Source organism: Callospermophilus lateralis, chromosome 14 (assembly GCF_048772815.1).
Source record: "Callospermophilus lateralis isolate mCalLat2 chromosome 14, mCalLat2.hap1, whole genome shotgun sequence".
NCBI classification, from domain to species: Eukaryota; Metazoa; Chordata; class Mammalia; order Rodentia; family Sciuridae; genus Callospermophilus; species Callospermophilus lateralis.
In genome coordinates, this window is record NC_135318.1 from 36,586,410 (window position 1) to 36,598,984 (window position 12,575).

The window sequence follows — 12,575 nt, forward strand, 5'->3', positions numbered from 1 at the left end:
AGCTGAGTCAGTCTACAGTTTGCAGAGAGCAGAGGTGTCCTTGATAAGCCAGGGTACACAAAGTAGATGATACAGGGTAGATGATTTCCCAGGCTGCCCCCAGCAACTACCTAATGCTTCCTCACTGTTTTATACTGCAGGCTTCCTTCTTTCCAAGCCATTCTGCATGTTATAGCCACATTCATCTCCTCAAAGCAATGCTTTGATTTTCCTCTTCTCTACTCCTTTTACAGGAAAGTGAGGCCCTCTAGGACACTAGACTTATCTCACCAGCCCGATCTCTGAGACTGGGACATGGACCCTCTTCTTCAGCTACATGGACCTCTTCTCCATTCTGGGAGGGAGCTTGCTCTGTGTTTTTCTGTGTCCATCCAACCCTGTCTAGCTCAGAAAGCCCTTCTCTTTCATTGTACAGAATCAAACCTCTCTTTTTCATGAGTCTCCTCAAATCCCCTTCTTTGGAACAGTTGTCTCTGGTCTCCCTGAAGCAACCCCCTCCTTCTCTGACCCCTAGAGCATTTACTGTCTACACTCCTCCTTGGGACCCAGCTATGACACCCTTGAATTTTTATTTAGCTTTGTATCTCTGTGTGCTGTATATATTCCCTATGCAGACTTGGAGCAATGTGAGTGTGGTGATGGTATTCCAGAAGAAGCAGATAGGAGAAAGATTCACAAGTATTGATATCATATTAGGCATTTTACATATTTATTTCATTCTTAGAAATTCAAAGAGATGGAAATTATTGTCTCCATTTTGCTGATGAGGAAACTGATGTTCACAGAGGTTGTTATTTGCTCAAAATAGGAGGTTGATCTAGTAATAGAAACTGATTTGACTCCAGAGCCTTAAAAGTTGAATGTGACTTCTGGATTCTGCAACTTGCTAGCTTCCCAACCTTGGGCAAATGGCTTAATCTTTCTAAACCTCATGTGTAAAGTGAGATCAGAATAGTACCCGCCTCATCCTTCACCATGAAGACTCTCTAGAATGCTTAGCACAGTACCTAACATGTAATAATTGCTCAATATACATCAGCAGCTAAAATTTCTGTTCCTACTGTTTTGACTACTGTTGTATTGATGGCTATTGCCACGGCCAGTACTACTAGTGCTCCAGGTGCCCTGTCATTATAGCACACTGTCTCCAAGTCCCTGGCAGACTGTGCTGGATAGTGGTGCTCATCCAGTGCCTGCTGTTTAGGCATGTGGCAGACACTTGGGTGGTCAGTTGGCAGGTGTGTGTCTCCAGAAGAGCCCACTTGATGTCCTTGAGCCATCCCGGCAGATATCCATCATATCTGTTGTGACACCACATTCATGTAAACTGTCCCCTCTCTTTCCAGTTTGCTCTGAAAATGAGTCTGAAGCCGAGGCTGACCAGCAGATGGATAATTTGTACCTGAAAGCCTTGGAGGGCTTCATTGCTGTGGTGACCCAAGATGGCGACATGATCTTTCTATCGGAAAACATCAGCAAGTTCATGGGACTCACCCAGGTGACCAATTCCTCTACCTCTTTCAGAAAGGGAAAGCATTTCTATTTGAGGGATAAATTAGTGAAGGCTGTAGGTCACAATATCGCTTGACCTTTCCCTGCACATGCCCACTCTGATGCTCGCTGCCTCGGGCCACAAATCCCAGGAACACGTTACCACACACTGGCATTGGTTTGGCATTGCGTGTAGCCATCCTAGTGGGCAGCTTTCTCCTGATTAAAATCAGTTCAACCCCATGAATCAAGCCCCTGCCACCGTCAGTAGTCCTCTTCTAGTCCATGTGCCTGTGGACCTAACACTGACCTGGGGTGGCCAGAAGAACTTCTTGATGCAGTCTCCTCCCTGCCTCCAAATATGCACAATGGCTCAGATTCTCTTGGAGCCTCTCACTTCAGTGTTGGGAATAATGAAACCTAACCTTGTTTTTGAAACAGGTAGAGCTAACAGGACACAGCATCTTTGACTTTACTCATCCCTGTGACCATGAGGAGATCCGTGAGAACCTGACCCTCAAAACTGGTAAAGTGTCTCTTCTTGTCCCCTCCCCTGCCCCCCCCAGGAGGGTATCTGCCTTCCCTTTGTCTAAAAGCAGAGGAAAGATGGCTCTTGGCCACAGTAATGGCCAGGAAAAAAAAGCTGACATCCATCAAAACCCCCAGCTGGCCCAACCCACTGTATGGGCTGGTAGCCTGGAGGTGAGATTAAGGGCACTAAAAGGATCCAGTACTCAGAAATACTCCTGTGGGCCCCACGTGATGCCTGATCTCACATTTCCAGGGCCCTCCTTTGGGTTAGCACACTATCTGCAGGAGATTTCATCACCTAAGGGTCAAGCGCCTCTTCCAAATGACACCACTCAAACCAGTAAGCTCACCTGTGCCAAAGTGCCCAGAAGAGCTGTTGTCCTTCAAACTGCCCCAAACATGGACTTTAAGCAATCACTCATGCTCTCACATTTGTGGGTTCTGTGGGCAGGTCTCCTACTCCCCATGATATCAGCTGGGTGCAGTCATTGGGGGCTGGACTAGGCTGGGTTGATTGAGCAAGATGGCTCACCCATAGGCGTGGGGCCTGTGGCAGTTGGCTGGCAAGGTAGGTGACTGGACCTCTCTCTCCCGCTTCATGGCTCTCAGGGCCTCTCCCTCTCCACGTGGAGTCTTCAGGGTGGCCATCTTACCTGGCAGCTCACAGCTCCCAAAAGAGCAAAAGTAGAAGCTGCAAGGGCTTCCCAAGGTCAAGTCCTAAAACTGGCACAGCAGCACTACTGCCCCATTTTGCTGGTTAGAGCAAGGTACAGACAGTCCTGATATGGTGTGGGAGGAACCCACACAAGGCCATGAGTGTAGGAGGCCTGGCTCACTGGGGCCACCATTGGAGAAGAGCCACCACAGCAGCCACAGCATGAACCTGGCCCTCTGGTGATGAGACATGGGGCAGGAGAGGGAACTTTCAAAGGTCTAATATACTGGACTCTGTGGGAGTATCTAGCAGATACCAGTGAACACAAGGATCCTCACAGGCAAAAGGCACTTCATAATGACAGTGAGGCTTCATTGTTATAACTGGGACCTTCAAGAAAAGGCATGAATGTCATCAAGAGGACTGAAGCTTTGGGCAGCAGTGGGGTTCAGCGTCCATCAAGATCCCTTCTGAAGCTGAGAATCTACCTACCACTGATCTGGGCGGACTCTGCCTACATCTAGAAATCCTCTTTAATGTCGATCACCTGCCCTTGCCATGGGTGTTGCCTGTCTGACCTGAATGACAGAGGCAGTGGTGGCAAGCCTGCACGGTTTTGCTCTTGTTGCCGCACTGGCTGCAGAAGGGACACTTGACTGGGTCACCTGAACGCAGGATCACAACAGCCTCTCCTTCTACTACCACCCCTGACCTTTCACCCAGCCCCTCTGTTCCCAACTCAAAGCCTCCAGGACTCAGGTTGGGGGCATCCTGTGGTTGCTGAAGGTCTCGTCTGCTGCTGAGAAAGTCTGGGCTTTATGGAACAGTCAGCTCTGTGGGGGTGGGACTGTCTCTCTTCTCTACTCCAGAAACCCACTGGCCCCTGAGTTTCTGATCTCAGTTCAACCACCGACGGTAATCTCAGTTTGACTCTGTGACCTGAACTAAGTACCTCACTTCTATGTTCCTCAGAGTCTTTGTTTTCTAACTGACAGCATTAGATAAGGCCGAGTGTAGGACCTTCCAGTTCTCAAGTGCTATGACTCACAGCCAAGTGACCTCTAGTTATCTGAATAGAACTTTACATCTCTTGGTCTATGATTGGGAACTTGGAGTCAAACTTGGCGAGTCAGCAAATTCTCACTAAAGTTGCCGACCTCCGAGTGGACTCATGCTCTGGAAGCAAGGGGTTAGTATGAGTTCCTAAAGGAAGATAAGACGTGAGGCAGATTGTGGAAGGCTTTGAAGGCCAGTAGAGGCCTTGAACTTTATCCTGAAGACAGTGGGTAGATCTTGAAGGTCTTGGAGCAGGGATGGAGTGATTTTCTTAGAACTCTATTTAGGAAAAAAAAAAAAAAAACACCAAATATCAGAATAAGAATTCAGAAGTTAACAGGTTAGGAGTCCATATCATAACCCAAGCAAATAGTCATAAATGAGTCTCTCCAGCCCCCTCAACCCTAACTCCTGATGGTGGGTCCCAGCCCCCAAAGAGGTTTATCATATTATCTGCAAAACTGCCTCTAAAAACTAAAATTGTAAGAAGCATAGAGATGGTTTTACTATGGTGAGGAATATTCTCTCTTTAAAACAACAACAAAGATTCGCCATTTGGTCTGTTTCTACTGGGCGCCCCCAAGGATGCATTCAGCCCAAGGGTGCCTCACAATTCATCTGACACATGATTCTTCGGGAATGTGTCAGTCAAATAAATTATGGTCCTCTGGTGGTGTAGGTGCAGAGGCTGGTGTCTTTGCCTGGAGGGAGGGATGTAACTATTTTAAGCAAGGCTCTGGATTGTTCTGTGATGCTGGGCAGAAGGAAGGAGTATGCTTCTCTCCTGGAGAAGGCCCAGGATGGGGGTGATGGTATAGACATCATTTAGATAGAGACAAGAAAGACTTGGCTGGCACTACATTTACTACTGTGTTTAACAAAAAAGAAAGAGAAGAAGAGGAAAGAAAATAGGTTATTTGGGGCTGGGGATGTGGCTCAAGCGGTAGCGCGCTCGCCTGGTGTGCGTGCGGCCCGGGTTCCATCCTCAGCACCACATACAAACAAAGATATTGTGTCCGCCAAAAACTAAAAAATAAATACTAAAAATTCTCTCTCTAAAAAAAAAAGAAAATAGGCTATTTGAGGGAGGAAGGAGGCTATGCTTTTGGTCTTGGTGATTTATTTAATTCTAACTGAGAGAGAATGTGTCCCCAGCTTCAAAGTGGACTTGCTCACCCAATCCCAGAAGAGTTGGACCAGAGGTCTCTTGAGACTCGATACAGGTCACTTTAGGAAAAAAAAGCTAGTGGCATATAATTCTGCATGTAGCTATTACATGTTGTTCCAATTCCTGAGAGATTTTAAAGAAAGGATCGGAGTGTCTTGAGGAAAGTCCTACCTAAAGAGACTTATACCCTTGGACTATCTGTGGTCCCTTCCACAGAGGGACCTAGACTTCCTGCTGGAGCACCTTGGCCTGTCCCAGAAGTCGGCTGAGACTGTGGCCATAGTCACTCCCTGTCTCTCTGCTGTCATATGACAGTTGACCGTGCGCTAGGTGTAGTGGGATGGTGTGGGACAGCTCCTACCTTCCAGGGGTTCACGCTCCAGTTGAGGAGACAGTCTGGAGATGGGAGACCATTAGCCCACAGGCCATGATGGGGCTCAGTGGCCGTGGCGGGCAGCAAGTGATCCAAGTACAGAGACTTGGGAGATAGAAGAAAAAAAAGTGGCCCAGAAAAATGACAGCTGGGCCTTTGGTAATGTAAATGTAAAACTTATGCAACTGGTTCCCTGACCCTTCTCCATTCAGGTTCTGGTTTTGGGAAGAAAAGCAAAGATATGTCCACCGAGCGGGACTTCTTCATGAGGATGAAGTGCACGGTCACCAACAGAGGCCGCACCGTCAACCTCAAGTCAGCCACCTGGAAGGTAGGACACCACCAGGCCTGGGCTGGAGTCCTAGGTGTGGGCAGAGGGTGCATACCTAATGCCCTGCGCTCCACTCCAGACTCTGAGCCCCACAGCTGACCTCTGTTGCTGGTCCCCAGGTCTTGCACTGCACTGGCCAGGTGAAAGTCTACAACAACTGTCCCCCTCACAGTAGTCTCTGCGGCTACAAGGAGCCTCTGCTGTCCTGCCTCATCGTCATGTGTGAACCCATCCAGCACCCATCCCACATGGACATCCCCCTGGACAGCAAGACCTTCCTGAGCCGCCACAGCATGGACATGAAGTTCACCTACTGCGATGACAGGTATGATATGTGTACTGTGGGAAGGGTTGGGACTAACTCACCCTTTTTTGTGATTATACCTGTAGAGAAGGGATGGGAATGGGGCATAAACCATGTTTTGCTGGGTGCAAGTTTGTAGGCCTGTGTTGCATTTCCTTCCATCAGTAGTCCTCAGAGCTTCCTAGAACCGTATTTGAAAGTCTCCCATTGACGCAGCCTCAGGATTCTTCTGCAGAGTTGTTCTGGAATGTGACTTGTCATCGTGGTGGTGTGCACATATTTGTCCACGTACATGTCAGGCTCCTGAGGAAACTCCAAGGCACTCTTCTGCTCCAGAAGAAAGGGGTTTAGAGATCTCTATTAATTCTCTCAATTCAGAGGCCAGCCAGGGGCCTCGGGTTCTGGCCCTTGAAGTTGACCGTGGTTGGCTGGTTTCCCCTCCTTCTCTTCCATAACTAACTGAACTTTTCCCTCTGCCTTTACCCCTCCCATGTGCAGCAGCCACCATCTAGCCTAGTTCTGAAGGCTTTTAGATTAGAGGAGCTAAGCCAGATTCTCACCCCAATTCCAGGCCGGATGAAATTCTCTCAGAAGCACAGTAGGGGTTAAGAGCATGGAATCAGGCTGGATGGCCTGATTCAGCAGTAGCTCTTATTCTAACCTTTACTGAAGTTGTTGAGAGAGCACCTAAGACTGCACAGGGAAGCTGTGTCATCTCTAGTTCCCACTCCAAGCTGAGGGTTAACCCAGTGGAGAAGAGGCCAGGGTTGTCATGAGTGGGAGTCTGAACCCCACCATAGCTCCTGACTTCTACTGTCCTGCCTCTGTGACTTTGAGGCCCGGTAATCAGGAGGTAAAGAAGGTAGACAGGAAGCCGAGGTGACAGGCAGTAGCCAGCACCAGGAGTGGGGCAGGAGAAACCTAGAAAAGGGACTGGGCCTGGGGCAGGCCTGGCTCAAGTGAATGCTGCCGCGTCTTGCTGACTAGCATACCCCAGAAGTATCCTTCAGGGAAGAGCTCCCCCCAGCCCAACCTCAGCTTTCTGCAGTATCCAGAATCAACACTTTACCGTCCCAAACTCTCTACCACTCCCCTGAAATGGAGATAACACTTTCCTAGCCTGTTCCCCAGGGTCATTGGAGGATGAAGTATCGTGGAAGCACCTGGGAAAGCACAGCACTATAACACACTCGTGAGCCTTCTTGTTATTGCGTATGGCTCGCTTCTGCCCTTGGTCTCCCCAAAGCAAAATCTTCCCATTAAACCCAAGGAGACAAGATCACTTCTGAAGGCCCAGGGCCCAGCTGAGGAAGAAGAGACCACCAGCAAAAGACTGTCATGTCTTCCCCACCAGCAGGAACAAACCACCAGTCCCAGGAAGGGAGCTCCTACCCAGCCTCCCCCCACCCCCCTGCCCCTTTCTTTTGTCAGCTGGACATCCCGGGGCATCTGGTTTCTTCATAGGTGTGGCCCTGCTCTCCAGATTAGGCTGAGTTTTTCTCTTCTGATTCTGGAAGGACCTGGTATTGGTTGTTGGCTCTTCCTCCTTGAGATTGACCTCCAGTTGTGGCATAATTTCAGAATTTTTGTAAAAGTATCCTTGAGGCATTCCTGTACCCTCAGTTCTACCATAATTGGGCCAGGACTCAAAGCTCTGGGCAGCAGTACATAGTTATATAAGTAGAAAAAAGAGCTCCCACCTCATAGGGAGAAATAGACATGTCTGAAGGCTTTTGTCCTGGAATGTCATCAAGGCGGCATTTATTGATAGGGTTGCTGCTGCTACGGTTGTGAGGACAAAAATGTTGGTGGTAATAATGACTGGAGAGAAAGACTACTCAAAAGGCAGGCATGAGAGGAATCCATGCTCTGGGTAAAGGTATTTATCAGATGCACTTCTTGCCTCGATGGTCTTCTGAGTTGACATGGGAAATCCCAGTGCCCAGTCCACAACTCATTACTTTGAGTAGAAGTGGTGCTCAGGATACTTCTCAGGAGCAACCACAAAGCTGGAGATGATGCACCCTGGAGGTGGCCCTTGTATGTGAAGCACAGTCATCATGCAACTCTAAACTGCAGGGAAAACCTGACTGTCCTAGAAAACAAGCTGCCATCCCTAGATAATAGCAAAAAGACAATTTTTTAAAAAAAGGCTCAAGACTATGTTCTTGCTAAAGTGAGGTGGGAAAAATCCCCTAAAAAGGATAATTCAGTGTTAATCCATTACTCCTTGTCTTGGTTTGAATGAGTTTCAGGTAATTTTCTAAAAGCGTTAACCTTTGGATTAAAAAGAGGGAACAAAACACAAGAAATTGGGTGCCTAAAACTGTTGAAGGGGAAACATACACAGAGGGGAGACACACCAGGCCAGACATCTCAGTTTGGTTTAGGACTGGTGGGCAGAGTAGATACTGGCTTAAAGGAACCTGTCATTTAGGGCTTTGTGACTCATACTGTGGAGAGAGATGTCACTTCTAAGTTCTGTAGGACACTTTGCATTTTCAGCAAAATCTTGCCTTTCAAGGAACCTAATTACATGGCCTCAACTCTGAATTCAGTGGTGCTGCAAAGAAGAATGTAGAAGCATGTAAACACACAGAATGCTGTGCCACACAGAAGTTGTGTTTAACCGATTAGCAGATTAGTTAACAAGGGCATGGACAAGGCTTAGACAGTTTATGAAGTGACTATTTTAAGTCCTTAATCCCTAAGTGTTATTTTTCAATTGCTTTGATGAGGACTTGAGTTTTTGTTGTTTTGTTTTGTTTTCACTTTTGCATTGGGATGGGGAGAAGTGCATGCACATGCACACACCCTTGTGAGACAGATGTTTAAAATACCAACACCTACATACGACTGTGAATGGGGGACAGGGCTCCATTTGCATCAGAGAATTAATTTAGTTTAATGACCTCTGACACAGGAGGGGCTATGATTTCCCCCAAAGGGGATTGTTTTCCCATAAGGAAAGTGAACAAGAATTTGAAGAAAGTCAAGCAGTTCGAATCCACAAAATCACTTTTGAGGCGGTTTGACACTTTACCTAGATGTAATGAGACCACAGACAGAAACAAACCAAAAGAAAGGAGTCAAATAGAAAAAGAGAAGAGAGAACAGAGCGGGAAAGGGGAGAAAATTAAATTTAAAAACAAAAGAGAGAGAAGAGAGAGGACTCTGATCTTGTGTTGAACTTTCAGGTTTCCAAAATGAATTGGACCTGTAAGAGACTATTCTGAAATGTCTGATATTGAACAAAGGCGTGTAGATGATTCAAAGTGCATTTGCCCTCCCCTTAATAAAGGGTTAGAGAGCTATATGAAGTCTTGCATTAATTATTTGAGTTATAGCAAATATATTTAAAAGTCTGAAACAACTTATATGTCAGTCACATTTATGTATTCAAATTAAGTATCCCTTATCTGAAATTCATGTGACCAAAAGTATTTCAGATTTTGGAGATTTTTAGATTTTGGAATGTTTGCAAAGACTTTAATGGTTGAGCATTCCTCATCTGAAAATCCAAAATTTTCTGAAATCTGAGACTTTTGAATATCACATTGTCACCCATTTGGATTTCAGATTTTCTGATTAGAAACACTCTACTTATTTATGATCTATTGCTCTAGACAAGGGGACTCAAGTTGCATAGTGAGTTAAAGAAAAAACAATGTCTTGATTATAAGTATAATCATGAATCAACTGTAAATATTACACTCTTTCCTAAAATACTGAGTAACCAATTCATGAACTGCTATTTATTGAGCATCTGCTTTGTATCTAACCCTGTGCCAGAGACTATTATATCCAAGAAGTAGTAGAGATTATTCCCAATTTCCAAGAGTTTAGAGTTTGAGAGAGAAGCAACTTAATGAAACCACAGTGAGAGGTACAAAATGAAACATCCCACTCACCTAAAAGAAAGACAAAATTGTTTCCAAGTAATTTAACTTTAAAATGGGGTGAGTTCTTTAAATTCACGTGGAGATGCCATCTAGTGGCAAAAGGGAGTAACTGTGAAGGACACGGAGCCACTCACCAAGGAGACTGGAGCAAAGTTTACCCCACTGTGATTTTTGTGAGTTCTGTGAGTCTTCTTAGAAATAAATTATAAATAAATTCTTCTTAGAAATAAATTATTATTATTATTCTTAGAAATAAATTATAAAACAAAATTATGTAGAAAGGATCCAGTGTCACTGGGAGGATAAGCATAAATATTACAGTTAAAATTTCAAGTTAATAAAGAGGGTCTTTTAATCCTTACAGATAGAGAATTTGAGGACAACCCTGTTTTGTCAATGGATTAAGTCAGTATAGGATGTAATAAAACCAGGAGTCACAGTGGGAAGAGTTCAAATGAATGCATTCTAAGTCCTGAGGTTTGGATAAGTCTTATGATGAATTCATTTTATACAAATTCAGGAATAATGAAGATAGTAAAAGTGAGGGAAGAATAGAGGATCATAGAAGAATATCAATAAAGAATATTATACCATATATCAAGATAGCTGGAAAGTAGTTTGAAGTCTGAGAATAAAATAGCCTGACTTTGTGCAAATTAATAGTAAAAGATAATATTCTTTCATTGTTTAGTGAGTACATTTAATAAATAATTTTGCTACTTTTTAGAGGGTGGGTGCCATATTAAATTCAAGGTGATCTTTCAAAGTAATGTATTACATGTATTTTATTTTCCTATGTAGTCTCTTCTCAATATTCTTTCATTCTTATTCCTTAGCTGTTTTCTGAATATTTTAAGTAAGACCGTGTAGTGTGCTTCTTTAGGCCCTGAGGTAGAGGGAATATCAAATGCTCTCCAGGTACATCTGTGTCTGCTCGGCTGACTTTCTGGAACTAGCAGTTTGAATAAGAAATGCTTTTATATTATTCTGTCTCATCTAGGCAGCATGAAGTACTCCCTAGAAGAGGCAACTCTATAAATTCTCTTTGGAAGTTATCTCAAAGTTTAATGGACCTCTCAATTTAAAATTATTCCTTCTGTATGATCTGCTTCTCACTTTTCATAGTTCAAAGCAAATTTCCTCTTACTGTTCATAGGTTTTGGGGTAATGACCGATAGCCATGGCATTTGTTGGACTCAGGGCAGGATCAGTCCTGGGCTGAGCCAGGGCTACTTCCCTGTGTATAAATTCACCCCATGTAACCCCCTGTGACCCAGCACACCTGATATAATAAAGAAAAACTGACTTTCCATTAACTGCATAGAATTCATATAACTGAGGCAATATTTGAGGAAAACAAAAGGTTTAGGACTGTCATTTAAAGCAAACAAAATCTGGGTAAAATTTATTAATACAAACAGGCTTTGAAATCTGAGCTAATGAATAATCTAGATAAAATTACATGTAAGAGGAAGTGAGGGGAAAGGGAAAAAACAAGGGGGAGAAATGAATTACAGTAGATGGGGTAGAGAGAGAAGATGGGAGGGGAGGGGAGGGGAGGGCGGATAGTAGGGAATAGGAAAGGCAGCAGAATACAACAGACACTAGTATGGCAATATGTAAAAACGTGGAGGTATAACCGATGTGATTCTGCAATCTGTATACAGGGTAAAAATGGGAGTTCATAACCCACTTGAATCAAATGTGTGAAATATGATATGTCAAGAACTATGTAATGTTTTGAACAACCAATAATAAAAATTTTTTAAAAAAGAATAATCTAGATATTACTAAGGAAATGCAGTGTCGACGCTTTTAAGTGTGTGTAGAGACTAAAATCTTCACACCACACATTGCCAGAAGGATGGAAGGACAGGGCAGAATTTAATATCAGTATTTATTGGCAAATGCATTCTCTGGAAAATAGGTAGTTAGAAAGCACTTAAAACTTTTGTCCTCTTAAATAATTTAAATACTCTCTAGGCATCTTGTTTACATGCTTAGTTTACTAGCAGAGCCTTTCCCTGTGTAGGGGACAGGGATAAAAGCTGTGGCCTGACCTTGGTTGCCTACAGGCAGCGGCATCTGAAGCCCAGCAGTTTGACTGACTGCCACCCACATGGACAGGCCGTGGAGGTCACCGGCTGGGGAGGAGAACGAGCCCTCACAGCCTGTGGCTGGACTTCTTCTGTCTCTTGAGATAATGGCACCCAGAAAATAATTTCCTCCCTCTTCCTCAGCTGCAGGTGGTTCATTTTGAACAGAGCTTCTGGACATTTTTTAATGAAGAAGAGCAGTTGAGGGACCATGAATGACTCAGTTTCCGCTGACAGGCACTTCTCACTCAGGAGTGGCCTGGCCCCCTCCTTTACCTGGGGAACAGTAACTTCAGAACTGAACCACCCTTTTGTCTCCATGTCTCCTATTTTCTCTTTTCCTTCTCCTGTCTCAGTGTGGCTGTCTTCTTTGTCTACATCTCCCCTCACTGGGTCTTTGGTCTACTTTATGATGAAAGGGCGCTCACGGTCCTTATTGTTGAAATCTAGGGAATTAAGGCCTTGAGAGCTCTGTTTCCTTAAAGTCGAGCCATCCTACTGAGTTGACTTTGAAATTTGTGGATGAACCCAAACTGATTTTTTTTTCCCCCTGTGAGTTAAGCATCCTTAATTAGGAAGAATGAGGAAAAAAAAAAAAAAAAAAAGGCTCCCTGCCCTGATGGAGATTGCAGATGAAACTGTTATCACAGCCCTGCTCTGGTGGTGTG

At 44.7% G+C, this 12,575-nt stretch overlaps 1 protein-coding gene across 2 annotated transcripts in view; it reads left to right on the top strand.

Moving 5' to 3' along the window:
* Epas1 (endothelial PAS domain protein 1) overlaps window positions 1-12,575 on the top strand; it is an 83,449-nt gene that overhangs the window by 51,579 nt on the left and 19,295 nt on the right. For both annotated transcript variants that reach the window (XM_076833473.2, XM_077105203.1), the window contains exons 3-6: window positions 1,347-1,498; window positions 1,933-2,017; window positions 5,487-5,605; window positions 5,725-5,930. In XM_076833473.2, the coding sequence (XP_076689588.1) occupies window positions 1,347-1,498; window positions 1,933-2,017; window positions 5,487-5,605; window positions 5,725-5,930 (562 nt within the window). The remainder of the gene's footprint in view (window positions 1-1,346; window positions 1,499-1,932; window positions 2,018-5,486; window positions 5,606-5,724; window positions 5,931-12,575) is intronic.